Source organism: Apis cerana, linkage group LG2 (genome assembly GCF_029169275.1).
Source record: "Apis cerana isolate GH-2021 linkage group LG2, AcerK_1.0, whole genome shotgun sequence".
Classification (NCBI taxonomy): Eukaryota; Metazoa; Arthropoda; class Insecta; order Hymenoptera; family Apidae; genus Apis; species Apis cerana.
This window is the reverse complement of record NC_083853.1, coordinates 3,627,361-3,651,936: the sequence shown is the minus strand read 5'-3', so window position 1 is coordinate 3,651,936 and position 24,576 is coordinate 3,627,361. Positions and strand designations below refer to the sequence as shown.

The following is a 24,576-nucleotide window of genomic DNA, read 5'->3' as shown; positions in this document are numbered from 1 at the left end:
CGGAACAGAAAGAACTCGAGATCCGAGAAAAAGGAAGGGGTTAAAGAATGAAGGATGGTGCATTCTGATAAATCGACTTCTGTCAAAATATTATCTCGAAAAACTTTTTCCTCACTAGTGGAGAGGATTTCTACTGGTGCAGCATTAGCAACAATGAAAAAAAATTATAGATTTGAAGACCTTCCCTCTTGTATTAGCTAAGAATTTTCAAACAATTAGAAATAGGATATTTTTATTCCTTAAATATATTTTTACTTTTTATATAGAGATAATTTAATATACAGATAATAGGATAGACGAATTTATCGACGATGAAAATCATGAAATATTATTATTATTAAATCATGAAATATCCTATATAAATATAAATAAGCGTATCCTTGGTTAAAAAGATTAATATACAAGTTTATTTCTTAGATAAATACGACTAATCCAAAGTTAATATTTTTTTTTAAAAATTTTAATATTTTGTTTTCAATGAAACGTGTTTCATTTATTTTGTAGCAATTTCATAATATCATAGTAACAATTTATTAAATGAATAATCTTTGGAAATCGTTGAAATTTTGAATAAACTACTATCAATTTAATTAATATCTACTTAAATAAATGTATTAAATAACAATAAAAATAATTCTTCCATTATTCGAAAATTTATGTCCTCCTTTTAGCAAGAGGATATCTTATTGCTACAATTAAATAAATTTAAAGAATCTTCATCACAAGTGCATCAAAATAATTGCAAAAATAATCACTTGATAATAAACGTAACGATATTAATGTATTTTATTACAATTAAAAACGAGAGAAACCAAACATAATAGCGCTAAAGTCCACGGTTTAAGCGGACAAAGAATAATCCCCCATTAAGAATGAATGAAGTTTTCACAAATGTTACAGTTTGCGAACAACGTGAACATTAATTCCACTTAAGTTAACGTGAAATGTTTGTTCGCCTCAACTTCGTTTTCGCCCATGGCGTTATGCATCAGCAAATAATAGAGGATAGAGGGCGCCACTCTGCACGCTTCAAACTTCCTAGATTCAATATTTTCCCCTAAACCTCGCGAATTATCAAAACATGGTGATCGTAACACCAGTCGATTTCGTTTCAGAAGTTTCGGTTCGAATCGAAAATTCTTTTCTCACAAGAGTTAGATTTCAGGATTTAAACCGATCCAGGAACGTACAAATCGCGTGAAGAGACAACAATGGCGGAAAACGTGACGGCGGAAGGACAAAAGGGAGACAACACTGATAACAATGAGAGGATACCGGGAAAACGGAGGCGCAGATAGCACGAGATTCGATCTTTCTTATTCAGATTTCCTGCGGGAATTCTTCTTCCGTTTACTCGCGAGACTAACTCGTAATTACTTGCCGAATGTGAATAGATAGAAGAGATGAAGTACGATTGTGGTGAGTAGGATCTGTAGGCAAGTTTCAAAAGAGTCTGTCAGCCATGTTGTGATTTAAAATTTCGTGATGATTTGAGAATGTTAATGAAAAGATTAATAATGAAGTTTTTTCTTTTTCTACTTTTTTTTCAAAGTACTATTTCATTTTATTTATGATTTTATGGATTTATGAAATTGAATTGTAACGTTGTTTCAAATTTCTTTATTATTAAAGTAATTGATAATTGTCTATAATTGATTGTATTGAATTTAATTAATAGCGTTTAAAATGTTAAGAGGCGTACACTAATATAAATTTTAAAAAGAAGAATAACAATTGACAGATTGTGAAAGAGAAAATATATAGAAAAATGATACAAAGATTCTATAAGAATATAAAAATTGTATGGTTCAAAAATTAAGAGAAAGAGTGGATTGAAAATATTTTATGGAAAAAAATTAAATTTGAAAACACATCAAGTATACATTATATTTAATTAACAATCAACTAAATAAAACTTGATAATTAATAGAAGATTAGAATGTGAAAATATGTAGAAATGATTGAATTTTTGATATTAGAAATTATATTTTTTTAATTAGATTTTTTATTATCTCATATAATTTCATGGAATAGAAATGATCATATTTATGATTTCTTTTGGTTCATATTTGAATAATTGAATTCAAGCAAGTTGAGATAGAAGTTGAGATGATTGCTATATAAAATTTCACTTCAATAAATGAAATTCAGTTTAATGGAGTTCTACTGTACGTATCAGTTTGTTGCATATGAAATAGATTTGACAAGCGCGTGAAATCTTTGGGGATTTAACGCTAAATGTGATACGAATAAAACTTGAATTTTGTCATGTAGAAAGATAGAAATCTATAAAAAAAATATATAAATTTCAAAATTGAATGATAAAATTTGAGATTTCTAATTTATTCATATTATAATAAAATAACAATTTCTTTTATTAATATTATTGCTTTTTTTGATAATTACAAAATTTTAATTATATTATTTAAATATAACTTAAATTTATATTAAATAATAATATTTTATTTTGAAAAATACTTTTTTTAAATTTGCAAGCAAATTCGTATAAAGAAAAAGATTCTACTTTCAAAATTACTTACAGAATCATTTATAAATATCTTCTAATATTCAGATTTTGTTTGACGGTTTTAAATTAAGAAAATAATAAAAATAAATAATAATACTCTTGCATTTTCTTGTTCTATTCTTCATTTGCATTTTTTTTTTCAAACAAGAATTTAATTTATCTGACTACAGAAAGAGTATATTATTATTCTAACTAAATATCTTATTAAATTATTTCGTAAAAAGAATTCTAGTTCTAAATAAACAGTTTGGTTAATTATAACGAATTCTTAAATGAAAGATGAATATCTACTGTGATTTCAAAGCATCGTATTTCAATAATTACACATAAGAACGGCCATTACTTAGTTCTGTGGATTCTAAAGTTTGAGACATAGTTACATCTTATTGTGTTTCAAAGCAGAGTTTCAAGAAGTTATAGGTGTTAGTTTGTACAGGAAATTCCTCGAAACATGGAAATTTCTCTGTACAGTATAGATAGGCGTAACATCTTGAATTTTGAGATAATAATTCAAGTATAAATTAAAAATAATACAAATGAATAATACAAGTATAATACAAGTATAAAATAATAAAATTCGAGTTATCTTTTATATGATAATCAATCTTAACGTTATAAGAATTTATTTGACAATTTTTATAATAATAATTACTAGTCGATAATAACTAGAATCTGTATCAAAATTATTCATTGTCAGACAGCTTAAGATATATTGAAACCAAGTGCTTGGCATATTGCCATTTTCATCCCGCGATTGAAAATATCTCAATGGAATGAGGCCATTATATAACTTGTAACTAAAAATTTGATTGATTCATTAACCAAATGTATCGAATTTGGAAATACAGTGCACTAAATATTCCAATTCAATTTCTAAGTAGCGATTCTCATATCATTCATATAATATTTGATTATCAAATATTATAATTTGAAAATTCTAATTAAGAATTAGCCACAATTTTGATTCTCGTTTCATTCTGAGCAATAAAATTTTCCTGATTTCATTTGTGTGACAAATCATCCTGTGAATACAAAAATTTTTAATTTATTTATTTCATTTTAAAAAGAAAAAAATCTATATATCTAAAATATCGAATATCTTAAATTAAAGATAGATTTAAGGATTTTCAAATCTTTTTCTCCAGCTTATTATAAGAGAAACTTCAAAATATCCAAATTAAGAATTAGCTGGATATACCAAATAAAATATCATATAAAACATTTCACGTAAAATCCTAAAAATCTGAAAAATCTGAAAATTCTTAAAATCTTTAAGAAAAATAACAAAAATTCGTAAATTGTAATTTGAAACATCAAACGACACAAAGTAACTTATCTGAAACTAAAGATACACTCAAATCTTTAAACTTCTCATAGTCCTCGAAATCTCCAAGACGTTTCCCTCCATGTGAAAATTGCAGTAGACGAGGGCAATTTTTAATAAGTTTCACTTCCAGGGCAACCGCAGCTCTGACACACATAGTCTTGACAAACGAGCCACGGTTATGTTTTAATTGCACCATTTCTCGACTCTATACGATATATCTTGCTCTTTGCCCCAAACCTTTTGCAATCACGGACACCGGTACGTGTGTCACCGACACATTCCTCCGGTTCTCAAAGGGATTTGATTATGCAACGTTTCGCGTTTTGTCTCTACCTTCGGTATGGAAAGAGCTTTCAGGCCACTTTCTGCGCGTCGCGCTTCTTTTTTCGTCGCCTCCTTTTTTTCGAGAATTATGCACACATAGAAGCGTTTCTTTAATAAATTACGTCGCCACTTCAACGGATTTATTATCTTCGCTGAGAGATTTAGCAAGTCCGTGAAATGGAGGAATCGTTTGATTTATTTCTTCTTTTGCTTTTTTTTTGGAGGAGGATAAAGAATGTTGTTTCTTGAAATTCGAAGTAATTTGAATAACGTTGGCCATTTATTTCGCTCGATAAGAAGAGATGTTCTTAGTTTTTTTTCTATTCTTGACATAATTAAATGGCCGAAAAATTGGGATCATTCGTAATTTTCAATATTTTTCGTGTAAAATTTAAAGAAGACTTGAATGAAGTATGTATAATTAATTATTAATGTATATTTTTTTTTTGGATATAGTAAAAATTTATATATTATGATGTATATTATTATTTTTTATTATACTCTCATGGCATATTCTTTAGATATAAATCCAATTGAGAATGTGTTAACTTAAAACAATTGATATAACAGTAGATATATATAAATAAAGCACATAAATAAAGATTTTTTTTTATTATATTATATATTATGAACGAAAACTGTTTTAGATATAGATGTAAAGTAAATAGAATTTCTGTATATCAAGAATATTATTATTATCATTATGTAATTGTGTATGTAACACAATATCAATATTATCAATTATTTCTTTTTTATTATTGCTATTTCTAATCCTATACAATTCTTTATATGTATCTTGCAATTCTTTTATTTATGATTTTTATTGTATATATTTATTGTATATGAAGTTTTTATTCTCATAATATAAATTGGAAGAAAGAACTTGATAAGAAAGAATCTTCTTTGAGGATAAATTTAAGATTTAATTACAAAGACTTTTATTGGCATCAAGAAAGTTAAGATACTTAATTAAAATCAAACAGAAAACGAATTTAACTATCCTAGTAATTTCTTATCTTTACTTAAGTCTTTATATTAAGTCTTTCACTGTAGTTTTCATATAATTCAATTGCTATTTTGCATATCTCATCTTTGTATAAGTATTATCAGTTTAAATAAGCATATTTATTGGTAGAAAATTTAAAGTTAAGAGATATTGTTTGTTTTAATATATTTCACAAAAATATTTTTTATTCTAATTGCCTAATATGCGTTATATAACATTTGTCAAATTCAAAAATGAAAAATATAAGAAATATGACGATGAGAAAGTATTAAAAATAATATCATTTACAATAATATTTCAATTTTAATGTAATAAAATGTTTTGTTCCCTTTAAAAATAGTACAATACAAACACATTATACAAATTTCTTCAATTTCATCAAACTCCATCAAATTCTCCTTTCTAACAATCCTTTTCTAAAAATTATCAAACTTGCATCTTAAGTTATAACATGAAATTTAAAAATTTCAATCCAAACACAAATTTTCACGATGAAACAACCGAATTATTTGTAATAGATACAAAACTACTCGACGATCTCCAATCCACCGAAATGTGGAATCTCGCGAGAATCTCATTGGCCAATACCAAAATCACAGAGAATACACGGACTGCATCCACCGTTCATTTCAAGCGTTCTTTGCCCGGTCCAATCCCATCGCGGAAATCGACAAGAAATTAGAGGATTGTAACATCGGCCCTCCCAGCATCCCCGATGCATGCAGATCCCACGACTATAATCGGAATTTCTAAGGAGAATCTTATTTCTGGACCGGTTTCGAGCGGAATCCATTTTACATCGAGTTCTGGCTAAGGCTACGGCGATGATGAAACTCGGATGGAATGGAATTTCTATGATATTATACTCTCGCTCCTTCGACCAATACCCTATAGCGCTCGAGCATTAGATAAGAATAGATCCACACCGGTCCAATATTCCGGATAACTTGATATTATCAACGATGTTTTGGAAATTCGACGAATTACGAGCGTTTCGGGAAATTCTATCTTCTATCTATCTTGGTGATAGTAGTATCCCTGTTTGTATTTTTATCGATCAAGATTGTTCCGATATTCTATCCAGCTATTCGATCATCGTGATACACATCGTGATGAACGAAAGTTTTTCGTGTGCTGTCTTATATAAGAAACTTCGCATAAAGCATAGTGAAGCATCGATAACTCTTCCGTCGATGTTCGAGATCTCTTTAAGATCAATCTCCAAGTTTTAAAATTTTGTCAAGTTTTAAATTTGATCTTATTTTGGGAATCTCTCTTACAACAGAATGATAAAGTCATTTGTGAATATTATGGTTTAAAATTTTTGCAAAATGGAAACCGCATTGAAACATTGGCCATTAATTTCACATTTAAATTAATTCTTAAAAATATTCTGCCAGAAAAGAACGTATTTTCATTGTGCTCTCTCTCTCTACATACCCAAAATCTCTATTTCTTATTGTAGTAAAAGGAATAAGAGGATTCACGAGTGATTAATTATTATTCCTCAACCTAAAAAATCGTCGTCATTCGTCAAACGAGAAGAAAGAAAATTTCTTCACCTCCTCCACAACTGATCCACCGAAGCAGCACACGTGAACGCCTCGGAATGAAATCACGAGAGCGAGCCGTCTCCATATATATAATAATCGAGGAAGGCTGGTGAAACTTTCTCGATCGAGTAAAAATCACGCCACATACTGCATGTCCATGCGCATCCCCAAAGGGATATGGATGCGTCTCTGTTGTCGAGACGGTGGCATTTTCACGGTGGTGTTTTCCAGGGACGAGGCGGTGTGTGCGTGAAAATTATACGCTCACGGTATCCACAAGGGACACGCAGCATGCAGGCCACGTCCGTATTTGTATGTATACACGGGGCCGCTTGTGTACATAGCGGCAATTGTGCACGGGGAACAACCGTTGTCGACGAGAGCTCGAATCCCTGCCAACATCGATCCTGTCGTTGCCCGCGATGGGTCCAATGGAAATTGAATTTCCCTCCCTCCTCTGCGCACCGAAATTTGTGCTTTCTCAGAAATCCCTTTCCGTCTTCGCATCACTCCTGAGGGAGAGGCTTAAGTTCACGGGTTAAGCTATGGGTTAAGGTGGTTCTCAATGATTATTTTCTTTTTTGGTCTTGAGATGGATTAGGAGCAGTAATGTTGCAATCGTTGAGAGGTGAGATTTTAAATAATATTTATGTAAATATATTATAATTAAGTAAGTTTTGAAAATGAATTGGATTAAAACTTGTATGGGAAACTTATTTAAATTTATCGTGCAATTTAAATTATTTTAAAAATATTGGAAAAGTTAAGAAGAATTTTTTGATATTTTGTTGTTAAATAAAAAAAAAAGGAAGATTTGTTATGGCTATCGAAGATTATTGTGTACTATTATTTTTTTGTGTACAGATCTGTCGTATTCGCAGCACGGTTTGCAATAGATATTTTTTTCGTGTAAAGTTGAAGTTTACGAGCATATATAGTTTGACAAAAAAAAAACAGAATTTGTTTATTTGCCAGTGAATTGAATTCTCGATCCTTTCATTTTACATCGTGTTACATTGTGTATAGTTATCTTCACAAACTTCTCTTCTCTTAAATAAAATTACATATTTTATTATTAACATTTTATATTATTACGTATCTTATTATTATTTCAAAATATATTTTTCAGATTTTTGTTTCGATAATCAAATTAAAACTGCATAAAAAGCCACCCCGTCACGATTTAATAATAGCAATTGATTTTTAAATAACGTCATATCTTCCAATTTGAAAACGAACGTTTCTTCTTTCAAAGGAGGAGCAAATTCCAAATGGTGCAATTAATCCAAATAATGATGCACGTTTCCAATGTTTCCCGATACCAGAGCTTGCAAACACTTCAATAAATCTAAGACCACTGTTAATGACAATCTACCATGCATTATGAAAGATCACGTTGGAGAGATCACGTTGGCAAGATTCACGTTTAGAGCACGATAAACGAGGGAAACGTCTGGAAGTAATTCGCCATAAATACCATCTATCAGAACTCCGGATTATTTCGTGTGAAAAGTGTTCCATTCGACGAGGCGAAGCTCCACGTCAATATTAAAGAGTTAAGAACGATCGTGCTCAACGAGTGGAATAAACGAACACAATCACGCGAGGCCATTGAAATAAACATATATATACGTGCAACGTGAAATGAAATCTGATTTAGTGTAGGTAGCCGGTCGTTCGGAATCGACATTTCTGGCGGATCGGTTTTTATTACGAGTCGATTCACTCGAAGACGTCTTTTGATTACGCGAACGAAAAATAGTAAAACGATCATTTTCATTAAATCGTGTCGATCGTTCAAACGATTTCTTTAAGAAAAACGAAACGACGAGGGACGATTGCATGATGAAAAGGATATATAGGGATTCTTTTTTTATCGAAGTTGTGTTAATTAGAATTGATTAAATGATTTGATAGAAAGTTAAGTTGAAGTTGTTTGAATGAATTTGAAGATTGAACATATGTTTGTATTTATTCACATATGATTGGTAAGGTTGTAAATATTGTAGTAAATTATACTTTGTAAATTATTATCTTTTAATATAAAAGTTTTCTTCCTTAATGAAAACTATTAAGTATATTTTTTGATACATTTTATCGATCAAATAAATACCAATGATAGATTATCATTTTCTTATTACTTTTTTAACAATATTAATTATGATTATTATGATTAAATATATATTAATATATATTATGTTGAATAGCCAAGAATACTTGGCTTTGATACTTACAATCTTCGATGCAAAAATCATGATTATTTTGATAAAATACTTTTTTTAACAATTTTTTTTTAAAGATTGTTCTTAAATGTATAAAACGAAATATTTTATATATTATTGCTTTGATAATATCTTTTTCTTATTATAAAAGAAAAATATATATGTCAAAAGTATTCTATATTTTTTGCAAAACCATTATGATTAAATTTCTTCCAAAATATGTACGAAGAAACAATCTTTCTTTTTCATCCACTTCCATTTGTTTGATATATCCATATTCATAGATTGGCACACTTATTGAATAACTTTATAGATATAAATATTTTGTATAATTATTTTTTGATATCATTTGAGATTTTGAAATCTCAAAAAATTTGCACGACTAATTTCAAGGATTCGTTATTCGAAAAACAAGTATTTCTCTTTTAAAAGAGATTAGAGAATTGGGTCGATTAATTTATGATGAAACGTTTATAAGATTTGATAAATATATTTCTATTAACAAATTTCAGAAAGCAATAATATTAATGCTTTGATGAAACAATAATTATGATTTCTAAACTAAAAATGAATTTTGAGAGATTATTTCACTTTTTAAATTATTTTTCTTCCCCTATTTTTTTCCTTAACTTGTATTTTTTTATTTCTTAGACTTTATTTTATATAGTTATTTGGAACATTATGGTATTATTTAGTATATGTCATAAAATTTAAATGGACTATAATATTGAAACTATAATACTAATAACGAAGGAAATATAATATTCTGAATTCTTCATATTCTTTTATGTGCAAGTGCAGTTTCGTTTTCATGAGACAATATACACTTTAATATATGTTTAAGGCATATTTTATACGAAACTATATAAGTTATACACAATAAATTGCGGTTTCCATATTAAATTCCATTGCATATTAAATTTTTCCAATAAAATATTTAATTATATAATATTTTTCGATTAAAGATTTACTCCAATGAAAACCTTTAATTCATTATAATGAAACAATATACAATTTTAAAATGTAAAATATATATTATCATCTAATAGTTATAAAATATTAATCTTTGATAATGATAAATGAAAATAAATATTGATCATGATTTATGTGATAATAAGATAAGCTATACACAAGTTAGATAACAAAATGAGATTTAAAATATATATATATTAAAATATGGATGTAGAAATTGTTTGTATACATTGTGGATATTATATGCAGATTTTCTGTTTACATTGTACATTGCATACCATATCTTATAGAATTTCTGGAGTGTCCCTAGACTGTCATCCACAGACTTTATATGCAAACAGTTTAGAGACAGTACTTGTAAATCTTTACATGACTCAACAGCTTGAGTGCAGCACGAATTTTATTCATTTTATCCAGAGCTCCAGAGGATTGTTGCTTATTTTAGGGAGAAAATTTTACAATCACGGTATGCATACTTAAACAGTAACACAATCTAAATAATTATAGAAACGTGGATATTATTTGTATGAATTAATCTTATCTGCTAATCCAGAACTTATATTATGAAAATATAAATAGGATTTCTTGACCCATAAAAAACAATAAATTTATTTTGTCAATAATATTTTAATAAAAAATTTAATTTTGTAAGCATTCAATAAATAGCTTATCAAGAAATAAATTCTAATTTTTTAATTTTACTTCCTTATTCGAATTTAATAATATTGTTGAAATATAATTACAAATTTATCAATCCTCTATCTTCAAACATTTATACAAACAAATCAATAAAACTCTCGATAAACTCTGTTCCTGTTCGAAGAAGGTGATTTTGAAACTCGATAAATTCGAAAACCGCAATTTATTTCCAAACAATCTAATAATTAACCATGTGTCCACATGTGGCCGGGCCACAAAGCCATCCGCCGATCCCAGAAGGAATATCTCAAAGTCAATTGTTGCAACCTCATCAAGGATAGATAGGCAGCGGTCCAACTTCACCATGGCCGCGTATATAATGCACAATGTATTGTGCAGATTTTCCCCGCTGCAATTCGCGGGATGCAGCCGGGATCCAAAATTGAAATCACGCGACGCCCCCTATGGGAGTTAACGGAGATCGTGGTCGAGTATAAGGCGGCTCAAAATATCGATGGAACCTCGGCCTTCCCATACATATCGCCATTTTACGAGAGAACCTCTTATCCATGCCATCGACGTCGAAAGAATACGAAAGACAGCTAACTGATTTTTTTCCATAAAAATTCCGCAGAAACACGGAGAGAATTTTTGCTCCCTCTCTCAGATATGAATTTATTTAATAAGTGATTATTAATGAAATATTCAAATAAGAAAACGTTCAAGTTATATTATTGAGGTCACAGGTGAAATGGTTTATGTTACTTGATTTTAAAATACTTTGTGATGTTTTTAGTTAGAATTTTGAAAAATTGAAATTGAAATTTCAAGAATTATTAAATTGAGATAAAGATTAATTATTCTATGAGATGTATAGTGCATGGATTAAAAGTAATTTAATCGAGTAACTTGTCTCAAATCAAAGTTATGATGAGTTGGTCGGTAAAAATATTATTCTGAGCAATTTAAAGAAAGAAACTATTGAATCACGTTGGAATGCGAATAAAAATTTTATAATATCGGCTAATAATCACTGGTTAGATGAAATTGTGCGTATGTAACTTATCACTGTTAAATTCTATTGAAATCGTTCGATCCTTAATTAGTGACGTGGAATATCAACGTTCTAATAAAATCTTTCTAGCCTTTTGAATAATATCTATTCAAACTGTTACAATTATATAAAATTTTTTTTATATTTTATTGAATAATCTTGAAAATAAAAGCTATTCTATATTTTTATATACGTAGATAATATGTAAGATAATATGTATTTAATTTAAAGCATGTCATAAATTTTTGAATAAATTTAATAATTGATATGAAAGTTTCTATTCTCGTAAATATCTTTTCTTACTATTTTATAGTTTTAATTTGTTGTTATTTATTGAATATGAACTGAACTGAAAATTAATATAATATCATCACAATTTCTCAAGAATTTTCTAAAATTATTATATATAACTTTTATATCTCTTTTAATGTACACAAACTATTAGAAGATTAAACAATTGAATTTAATGTGTTTCATTTTAAATAAAATAATACTTATTTCATTCATGAACAAAAAAATGTTATCTTTTGAAAAATGAATACTATTAAAATTTAAATTTCAATAAACAATTTGATCACATGTTAGTAATTGTTTTCCTTTTTCAATTATTGTATTTTATTTTCATCATTAATAAAAAAAACCAATATCGTTTAATGAGCTAATAAAAAAAATTCTATACATAATTGCACGTGTACATCGTCATTAAATACTCGCTTTCATATGCTAAATCAATTGCTAAAAATTGCCATAGTTTTCAATTTCAAACAATTAAAGAACATACAAGCGTGTCACAAATTAAGGATTAAACGAAATATCATCAAATTCTTTTCATTTTTTCTCGTTTACTTTTGCTCTAAATTGGTATAATTGTTGGAAAAAAATAAATAAATAAAACACGTATTCTTGCAAATGAGAAAATATGTATACGAAATATGTACACGTATAATCTCATTCAGGAAGAATGAAATATTAAATTTTCCATCTCGAGAATTAAATACACGGAAATTCATAATGGAAATTTGGATATAAAAATTTTCGCCAAATTTTCGTCATGTTCCGCATATATATTTATTCCTTCGAATATCTATTAAAAAATATCTATTAAAAAATAAATCATTACGAGGATAATATCCTACGTGAAATATTCATGGAATATTTTGATCGAATTTATCGACGTGTTTAAGATCACGATATCCATTTAATTCTCCTTAAATTCCCGAGTTTCATCGAAAAACACGCGACAAAGAGTCTTGAAATAAATCTGCAAATAGATTAGACGACCTAAACGAAACTATCATATATAACTACCGTGAATACGCTCTATTAAACGAAGCAATATTTCCATTCATAATCGAGAAGAATAATAATTTTCGTTCACCGTCCGAACAAAAGCAATTATCTCGAAGCGTTAATCAAACCAGGGGTCGAAGATCCCTATTGAGGAAGCTCAATACCAGGTCGATCTCATTAAAACACAAATGATTGATGAAACGAACCAGATGTTACGCAGAATCGATAATTCCGCCCGATTCTGATCCAGGAAGACAAGAATCGAAGAATGATATTTCAATATCACCTGTTTTCCTTTTGAGATTAAAAAATCTCTAACTCGTCGAGAAGTATATATACTATCAAAAATTGTTATTGTCCATATTTTGGGGGGGGAAAAAAATTCAAATACGATACGTTTAAATTTTTACCCATTCAAAAACCAAAAAATCCATAAATATATCTGATGGACGTAGACAATTTTGATATCGTATCTCTCAATCCAAATCTATCCAAATTCCACTGTCGCCTATCGCGTGACTCTTAGCAAATAACGGAGGAATCGTTGGAAGCGCGAATAATTAAGGGGAGAGACGTCGTGAAAACGTGTAATTATATATATTCGCAATGTCGTCCGGCCATTCGAATCGTACATCGACGATTGATTTCGATTTAATCCTTAAAAAAGAAAAAAAAAAAAAAGAAAACACCCTTTTTCCAAATACCTTTCTGTCGCGAAAGAAACGTGGTATACAGCTCGATGGCGTTTCAGTGGCGATAGATAGATAGGTGGTCAACGTGATAAATATATCGTAGAAACATAATCCGACTAAATCAATCAAACAGTCGCAAGACTCCAAGTGTATGTGTAATACATACATACATATACAAAGAGAGATAGACAGATATAGAAAGAGAGATAGATAGAGATAGACAGACAGAGTATACATATCGTGTGTATAATGTGACAATTCATGAAAAAGAATCAACGGAAGAATAGAAAACTAAAAAAAGAAAAAAAAAAGAGAAACAAGGTGTATTATTGTTTGGCTGGTGTGATACTTGGCAGGCAAGGCATGCTACGAGTTACGTTACCTAAGGTGAGCTTCTCCCCGGAATCTGGCGGAAGGGTGAACCCCAGGAGGGCCATGCTCGATATCAGCACGCACGGCACGATCAGGTTGAAAAAATAGTAGAGGGTCCTTCTACGGATCTGTATGGTGAATGTGACGTCGACGTAAGGCTCCGGACAGCATTGGTACGTTATCGTGTTCTTCTTGCCCGGCATTCCTGGAACATAAAGCGAAATTTAATTAATAAATAATTAGGAAATTGTAACGATTTGACTCATTAAAAGAATTTAATTAGGATTTTTTTGACCTGAGTTGAATATATTTTTTGAAATAATTTTCGATTCAATTTACTCGATATGAAGTGGATCAATAGTATAAGATTGATTAGCCAGTTAATAGTTCATGCATTATTAATTGTTATATATATGCTATATGAATATGCAGTTTGAAAAAAATTTTAAATAGATCGCATCATAGAATTTCTATTTTTGTAACATTCATATTATAAATTTTGATTTTTTTCATATGAATTCTATAAATTTAATAGTATCTTGATACGATATTGTGATAAGATTTTAAGTGGCAAGTTTATAGAAAAGTACTACAATCGTATTGCATCATTAGATAGACAGAATCGTTGAATCGTTTCGAACGAAGCTTAGGGAGAAATTCAAATCATCCGCTACACACTTCTCTTGTTCCCGTTCATGCAACGCGCCGCTTTTGACCGCGTCTGAAAGTGAGTTTGGCGACTGTTGCACGCGACGGTGTAATTTGGCACGGTGCAAATTCCGATAGGAGTTTAAACACCCGTTGCGGGCCGAATACGGTAATTGTGTTAAGTGCTTACCCTTGGGAGATGCGTGTTTCACTGGTTTCGACAATAGATCGGAAATCGATATGAATTTTACGCCAGTCTTTTTCAACAATGCATAGTTTCGTGCTATTCTTTTATGATAAAAAAGGAGCAAAGTTTTATTGTTTTAATGATTCGAGAAAATTGTTTGAATTTAAAAGTATTTCAAAATAAACAATATTTCTTTAAATTGATCATTCATTACTTCACTAAGGAAATATCAATCGTATTATTTAATAATTTTAAGTTTGAATGCACGATGCATAAATATTAATGACATTCTGATTGATAATGTGAATAGTAGTTTCAAAGTATCAAAATAAACAATATTTCTTTAAATTAATCATTCTCAAAAGAAATAATCGTAATAATTAATAATTTTAAATTTGAATATATAATGCATATCAAATATTAATAACTAATACTCTGGATAATATGAATAGTATAGTATAGTAATATAAAGTATAGTAATGATATAAATATGAATAGTAGTTTTAAAGTATCAAAATAAACAATATTTCTTTAAAACATTGATAATACGATGTATAATGATCACTCGTTTTCCACATCCTCAGTTTCAAAAATAATGCACAATAATGTCAATTTTATATTCGAGACAGATCTTCGTGCTTCTCCCGAACGAAATCAAGATCGTGAACGATACAACGGATCTCTAATCGTAAACGGAAAGAACAAATTGGAGGAGCATGTGTAATTAACTTTCGACCTCTAATTTTGATCAAGCTGACTGTGGCGCGCGGATTACATGGCTCGCTAATTTCGCGAGCAACGTGCATCGCGCGCATGACACGAACTCTCAGACTAATTTCGAATTACGAGGGCGAAGTATGCATCGTTGGAGATAGCCGAGCATAGTCATAACTAGGAAAATACGAGCACGATGTCTCGTGACTTTTGTTTAACTGTTTTCATGAGACGACTACACCTGTTAGAGATCTTACGGTGTCGTTTACGGTAAATAAAATTATTGACAAGAGCTTTCGAATGAAACGAATGCATTCTTTAAACGTTAAAGATGAATGTATAAATGAAATTATTTGAATTAAAAATTATGAAAACTTCGTTATAACTGCAAATGTATTTATTTTTTTATATTCGAGATAATAAACGTTAAATTTTTCTCATCAAGTCATCGATTATATCTATAAAGTTGTTTGACTTTCATAAAACAAGTACTTCCAACGATCCTATCCTACTTTATGTGTATATTTCCAAAGTGTAATTTCACTTCCTTGTTCGAAATAAAGAAGTTTAATATTGACTGAAATAACATACGTGCACAGATATCATAAAATTTAATAAAACATCATCGAAAGAGCGAATTCATATGTTCGATAGATATTGAAAGATTCTTTTAATTATCTTTAATTAAATAATATATTTCTCGATTTAACGATATCTTTGACGATTCAAGGATAAGAAAAGGAGGATGTTTCACTTGTTGCTGCATCTTTGAAACACTTTTTCCTAGAATTTATACAAGGAGAATGCTAATATCCCACATGATTCTGAGTCGTAAAACGAAAGCAGCATCTGTGCTTGCCCTTATTGTGCAAATGTGCAATTTTAATTATTTCGTTGCACGCGCTTCTCTATGGGACCGTGGGACCGTTTTACTGTTCGCAATTTCATGCAAAATAGCTATATTTCTTTCTTCTTGTTTTTTTTTTTTTGGTTTTGTTTTGTGTTTCCAAAATGAATTTCAGAATTTATAACTTTATTTTGTGCTTTTGTGATATTGCTTTGCTTTTAAATAAAAATACCAACATTGGCTTTGACAATATCGAAAACTGTTTAAAAAAAAAGAAAAACGAATATATCTTCGAGATATTTTGATAATCTAATTTTATTTTGCTTTTATAAAAACGATTCTTAAAAATGAAGAATAATTGTTAAATACTTTATTTAACAATTTAACTATTTAACAATTATTCTGTTAATATCCTTTCGTACAATACTCATCAGTTTATAGTATCTAAAAGTATTACACTGGGAGCAATTCCAATATAATATCGAAACTTCAAAGATAATTCCAGCTCAAGCAATAAGAGAAAAAATATAAATATTTTCAATAATAATATTAAAACTGTGCGTCATTTTCCAGTTATGCATTTATGCAAAATCATTCTCCTCTGAGTCATATCAACTTTGCATCATCTTATGGGATATTGCACACACTCTATTCCTCGCCATCTATGTCAAATCACCCAACATATTCAGCAATAAACTCACCTCGAAGTCATCTCATCCCGCCTTTTCATTCTCGAGGAAAGTATCACGGTGAGAATTTTCACTATAAGTCTTAAAAGAGGGAAGTATTGAGGCTAGATAGAGACTAGAAGTTTGCAACGCTACACATTGAAGGAAGCTAAATTTATTAATGCAATTTTCGCTAAGATTCTCGCAACCACTTTCCATTATTTTTCAGATTCCTGGCTAAGCGTTTTCATACACAAGTGAGCATCGGCAAAATCGCCCTACGTGAAGAAAATTCGAACAACACTACGAAATTGTAGTAATCGAATAGTGATGGGTTCGAATATCTCGCGAATAGGTTTGAAAAATTCACTTACAAAATTCCTTGTATTATATTTCAAGAGATACATTCAAAAAGAAAAAAGATAATTTCAAAAGAAAGAAAATCGTTTATATTTAAAATCAATTTTCTTATCTATTTTCGGAAATATTTATTACAATTCGTATAATTCATTTAATTCCCATATATATTTTCACATTTTTAATGAGACTATATAAACAATAAAATTATATAAATCACGAGATCTTTCTGATTCTCATAATTATATTATTAAGTAACTTTATATATAAATCATTCTAATTTCGATTAATTCTATTTTCTGAAAAAATAATTTTTTTCTCGATGCTTAAGTTCATCAATCGTTTATCCAACACTGATTCGACCCCATCGCTATATCGAAGAGGAGTCAAAAATGAGTTGAAAGAGTGAAAGAGATCACGAATGCCCGCCAAATCGTGGACATCGAGATTCGAAGTGTCGTAAAACGATTCGAGGCTTGTTCGATCGCCACATCGATTAGAGACTTTATGATGCACGACGAAACGGAAGACGATGAGATATCTTTATCGCCCAACGACGTTTTTGGGATTGGAGGAGCGTGGAAGTGGGTTTCTAACGACTTCTATCAGCATTCCTTTACGCGTCAGTGACACGAATATCGCGCGCGGGAAAACGAAGAGTGCATTTTAGCGTGGAAACCTGGAAATTGGCTTCCTCTGTTGAAACATTATTAAGAAATGTTACGTGGTGGAAGTATTCACAAATAGGAGTTTTTGTTATGGCCAAAGAAAATTCCGAGAGAATTGAATTCGAGATCAGAACGAAATGACTTGAGAAGATCAACTTGGAACGATATCCTTTCTAGTTTTATAAAAATAAGTTTGTGTTTATCTGAGATAATTGTTTTATCAAAATTGCGTTTCTTAATGAGTTTATTATGTATAAATATGTGTATAAATACTATGAATGTGTAAAGTGTAATGGTATATAATCATTTTCTTTTTTCTCACTTTGAAGAGGGAAAAATTGATATTATTTTAGTTACATTTCCTTTATTAATAGATATGATTTAAAAAAATGATATATAGTATGATTAAGCTTATTTTGCAAAGAAAGAGAAGTTTTGAAAATAGGGAAAATAGGGAAAATCAAAATGAAATAAAATAATGCAAGGCATATATTTTAATAGAGATATTTAAAAAGAAATTTTATATATTTATGTTTCAGTCTTATTATTATATTGAATAATCACAGCCAACAAGACAGAATAACGGAATAATTCGATTAATTTAAAATAATATGAAATTTACATTACAATTCTATTTTCTATTGAACTTGTTGAATTCTATCACGACGATTCTCAGTTTTCTAATTAATATAGAAAATTCAGAATATTCAAAATGTTTTATGCATGAAATTTAATGTTTTTAACTGGAATTTCGACGGATCAAAATATTTAAAATGAAAATAATGTGCATGTGAACGATATGAATGTAGCTTGCATCAATGTTGAAACGTGTTAATACTTCAAATTGACATATATTCTATTACGGTGTCAAAATCAGCGTAGAATGGAAAATGGATTTTCGATAATCCATTGCTGTTAGAACTAGTTGGTACGAGTTCGATTTGCGATCCATCGTTGCTGTTAGAACTAGTTGATTTGCAATTTATAATAGAGTATTGATAGAAAATGCTACGAAGAACTTGCGAACAATTGATTTTCAACAATATAGAATTTAGAAAACTATAACGAGGATGATATTTTGAAAATAATTAATGATTTATTATTTATTTTTTAAAAATTATTATTATTAATGCATTAAAAAAATTGATAATTAGAAATTTTATCTCTATATTTATATCTAATAATATTGTTGAATATAATAAATACTTATTTGTAAAATAGTAATAACATAAAAGCATTTTTCCAAAATTTTAATATTATTTTAATTTTATATGTGTCTGCAGACATATATATTTTGTTATAGTTGTATTACATTAGTCTTCAATACATTCCTTTCTCTATATATCTATTGTTTGATTTAATATTGAGTTGAGCTACTTGTGCTGATAGTTATTGACTTATATTCCTTGCTCGTGAGCTAAGTTTAATAGTTGTCTAAGGTATGATATATCTGTTCTTGCTGTTGAATATTGAAGTAAATTATTATTACTTGAAGATAAATTTACATTAAATTCGAAGATATCTCGAATAATCTGTATTTCGTTGTTTCATTAAAATTTAAGGTAGTGGAAGATTGAAAATATCTACATAATTTCTATGGACATTTAATAAGACTTTCTTATTACTTGAAAAACATTAAAGCAGTGAATTCAAATTTCAAGATTATCATTATTGCAATAATTCTCATTTTACTAATAATATTATTAAAAGATTTCGCGAAAAAATGAAGAAACTTTAATGTTGAATAAAAATTTATATTGTATTTTTAATAATTTTGTGTTAAATTTTAAGAATATGTATAACAATTTAGATATATTTACGAATATAATGTGTTTTAAAAGAAAAGAAAAAATTTGCTAATTTTTTATCATGTAAAGAAACGACGTATACATGGTTTATATATATATAAAGTGCATATAAGTTGTATATATTCATGATATCTTCAGCTTTTAACGCTCGTGTTTAAACAGCGCGAAAATTCACATCACGAAATCTCGAATATTTATTCAGAAATAAAGTTTCAGTGTAAGAACTTGATAAAAAATCAGCATTTTCAAAAATTTCGAAATTAAATTTGACTAATTGAGAAAAAAGGAAAAGATCTAAGATTTTAGACTATTATTTTTTTTCTCTTACTCTTTTATTTTTCAATAAAAGAATAATGATATAATGAAAAGAGAAATAATTAAATAACGATAAGAATGTTTGAAATTATTGAAAATATCATTAAATTATTATTTAAAAAGAAGAAGTATATTCATATTCAATAATTATTACACTGAAAGAAATGAAACTGACAATCTATCCCTATTCTTTCAAATAAAATTTTATATATTATGATCAACAAAATCAATTGTACATCAAATTGTACATCATTTTATATTTATTACAACATTTATACATCACTTAATTAAATCCAAGTACATTAAATTTTCCACTATTTATCATCGATTACTAAAATCTTTGAACCGTCAAAAGATAATTATATATGCAAATTTCTTATAATATTTTTATATCGAATATTTAAAAAAAAATCCAGAGGTACTCACCGATCAGGTACCATTCTCCATTCGTGATAAAGTCGGACAGGTCACCGCCCGTCTCCGAGCTGAGCACGAGGTCGACCTAACAACGTCAAAGTTCGATTAACAGAGGCAAACATCTATGGCCGTGGCATTTCTGCTAAGTCACACACAGCGAAGCGGGCATACATGCACGTGCGACAGCTTTATGTCACTTTTCGCTTTCTACACCTACTACCACCATTACTTTCGCAACAGCTATGGGCAGCAGAATAACATGGCGCGCGGTGTTGGTATTCGATAAATAAATCGTGCGAGGAAGAGGTTCAAGGAACGATGGCGTGTCATAAAGGAATGTTTCGTGTCCGGTTGTTATAAAAAAAAAAAAAAAAATAGGTAAAATCCGTGGCCATCGACAGACTGAGCCTCTGGATTCTTCCTCGACAATAAGAGAAAATTCTCTGCCGATGTTTAAACGTATGCTTGAGAGTAAAATCGAAAATATTTCTTTAGGAATAGTTTTTATTCACAAGTGAACACGTAAATTCTCTTCATGACAAATTTCTTATGATCCATTTAAGGATAATAAGTTTTCGAAAATTACTCTTGATTGGATTTGAGAATATCGTCGAAGGAAAACTCGAATAGTTTAGTTATTCTAATGACGTTTCAAGAACCACTTAATTAATTATTTTAATTCATTCTTTTCTATTTTTTTCTTTGGTAATTTTGCTTCTTTATGTTTATCGAACAATCTTTCGTGCTAAATTAAAGGAAATCCGATACTTTTATTCTCATTTATTTCGTTTCTCTTTTATAAAATTTTGTGGCGTTTTGGAGGTTTCGATTGATTGTATATACGGGATTGATATATTTACGTTTGGAAAATGACATTTTCGTTTCGCAGACGTGATATATTGATTGTATTGGTTCATCATCATCCCTTGTTGAAGCTGCTGTGTTGACGAAACTTCGAAATTTTCTCTTTGAAGAAAACACGAGGTACACGAAATATATAAATTTTATCTTGATTTAAACTTTGATTCATCTTTCATCGCTTGACTTGTGTACTTTTGTAAATAAATTATTGATAAGAATTAACAATTGCTAAAATCCTAAAATTATTGATAATTAGTAAAAAATAATATTATTTATTTTTTTAAATAATTCAAAGCAATACGTAACTCCAGTTATATAGAATATTTCAGTTTTCCTGATTAAATTAAAAATAGTATAAATATTACGGAATAAAAATATTGTATGGAAAGTATGTAATTTTAAAATAAAATTTGTACTTATAGAATACAAAATACAAGACAAGAATAGATTTACAATGTATCAAAAAATTAAAAAATTTAATAACATGATAAATTTGATAAACTTAATAAAATGATAATTTTTTAATCTTAATCTTTTTGAAAATAATATCTTTATCGAAATCTTTTTATTATTTTGTTTGCTTTATTTTAATCCATAGAATCTCTTTAACATTTAATATTTTAAACGAAATAATATAGTATAACTGAATAATTCGTAGTAATTATTTTGATAAAAAATTTGTTCTTATTGTAAATATTTTGAATACATTTTAAAATATTAAATTTTAGAAAAATACGAATTTAAATAAATTTCCATATTCTTTTCTTTTTTCGACATTTTAAAATATTTTTCTTGCTTTTTTTTTTTTTCATCGGTTTCTCACATTCAAAGAATATACTTTGATAAAATTTTCCTGAAAAAAAAAACATTTTATCCTAAAAAGTTTCGCTACCTTTTCTCTTTCAAGAATATTCACCGATATCCTTTCTTCCTTTTATTCTACATGCAAAAAAAAAAAAAAAAAACAACTCACATGAAATACCGAAGCTACTCCTCAAAGAATACTTGTTTCATCAGAATGCTTTTTAAACGGTTTCTCGGTTCTCTTTAAGCTTCTCGTTTATCTGTTGCTCTTTGATCGAGAGCCAAACGAGATGTGGTTTAGCGTGTTCTAACTTTTATGACCGGCATTTCCATCCTCCATCGTCATGTATCGTTGATCGTTTTAAAAAAGAAGAATCGTGTTTCTCGTTCATCTCGAGTTACACATTAATCTTTTTGAAACTAATAGAACATCGTGTCTCAAAGTAACTTTTAAAATGAATTTTAACATTGCTATAATTTTTGATCAATTTTGATATTAATAACAAGATTTATTCAGACATATTAAACGATATTAAACATGTATTATATAGTATTTTATAATACTATTAATGAACTACTATATGAAGTTATTAATAATATTATTATATTTTTAAATCTTTTAATCTATCAAAAAAATTAATAATTATCAATGTAACTATAATACTATTCAATGGAATATTTTATCTCAGTAAAATAAACTTTCAATATTATTTTTAATTAATTTATTATATTTCTTGCTATCATATTCATATTCATTGTTAAAAAGAAAAATTTATCTCGAAAATTTACGAAACATGATTTATTGGAAAGAAAGAGAGAGAGAGAGACAGAAAGAGAAGGCAAGATTGCTCGAGAATTTCTTTTTATCCAACTGATCGAGAAAATTGAATAAAATTGTTCGATGAATTGAAAGAAGGTGCATAAAAAAGTCAGAGATGAAACGATGATCGAGCTCAATTTGCTTCGAAGCGATGCTGACATTAAATTGAAATTTCACGAACTCGATTAAACCTTTTTGCCGATTATGCGTATTGGAAGACATTTTTAACTTTGGTTTAAATGATGAAGGATGAAAGAATATTCTTTTTTTTTTCATTTAATGATTTCACGTTGTTCGAAGTGGATCTTTGAGATTTTTTTTTGATATAAACGTAATGATGACTTTTTCGAACGAAAATTTCGTTTCATCGATATTACTTTATATGCACTTTATGTTTTGATCTTTGATAAATTAGATAATGGAAAAAATATTTGTTCCAAAAGAACGTGTTTTTAAACTCAAATTCTCAATAATTTCATAATACAAAGATCCTCAAATCTGTGATAATTATTTCGAATATTTCGTTTGAAATTTTAGGAAATTTTCGTTAGAACGAATGAATGTGCAGAGGAATTTTCGACCAGAGCAAATGGTTTTTGTACGAAAAATATTAGCTCTTCGATCAAAGTATTTATTGTAATAATGTATTTCGAATGTTTGGAATGTTCACGTCGGAATTTATTCTTTAAAATAAAAGTTATATACTTTTTTTTTACGAAATGATATATATTCTTTGCAATTAAAAATATTTTTTGAAATTAATAATAAATAATGATGAATCTATGTTATTTTTAATAAATTGAAAATTCTTTGCAAAATTAAATATTTTAAATACTTTTTAATTTTGTATTCATAATTCATTATTCAGTATTTAAAATATTTATAACCAAATATTTTATTTAAGATTATATCATCATTCATCTTTTTCACATAGTCATCGTAATATTGTCTTTTTACATATTTTCACAAATTTGCAATTTTTTTTGCACAATATACACACACTTATTCCCACTGTTAATCTCTCATAACTCATTAGGATATCACGTATATCATGGTTCTCATTTCGAACATTTATTCTCGAGGGAATGCAGCTTAGCTTGCTCTATTTGTATCGAGACTAATAGTCGTATTTTACACATATGTGCACTGAAAATTTAAGTGGAGTTACGTATTGGTAGGAACGATATGAGTTTAACATATATAATTCATACAATATATTTACAATAGCAAAAGTGATTCGTATATGTATAACAAGATAAATATTGTTTCTGAAATCTATAATTCAATTACTAGCAATTATTACTGATAAATTATTCAATTCGTATTAATTATATTTTTTGTATTACTCAAATATACTTTTCACGATTAACATTTTAATTTTTCAAGAATTGAAAATTTATTCATGTTTAAAAAAAGTATTTTGCAAACATTTCATAATAATTTCGAGAAACATTTAATAAAACAAAAAAGAATAAAATTTCCAC

The 24,576-nt window shown here is 28.4% G+C and overlaps 1 protein-coding gene across 5 annotated transcripts in view; it reads right to left on the bottom strand.

Moving 5' to 3' along the window:
* Positions 1-24,576, bottom strand: part of LOC107997516 (neuronal acetylcholine receptor subunit alpha-7) — a 367,007-nt gene that overhangs the window by 118,064 nt on the left and 224,367 nt on the right. For all 5 annotated transcript variants that reach the window (XM_028666579.2, XM_062071768.1, XM_017056162.2 and 2 more), the window contains 2 exons: positions 20,617-20,692; positions 13,989-14,183 (listed from right to left, as the gene is read on the bottom strand). In XM_028666579.2, coding sequence (XP_028522380.1) covers positions 13,989-14,183; positions 20,617-20,692 — 271 coding nt within the window. The remainder of the gene's footprint in view (positions 1-13,988; positions 14,184-20,616; positions 20,693-24,576) is intronic.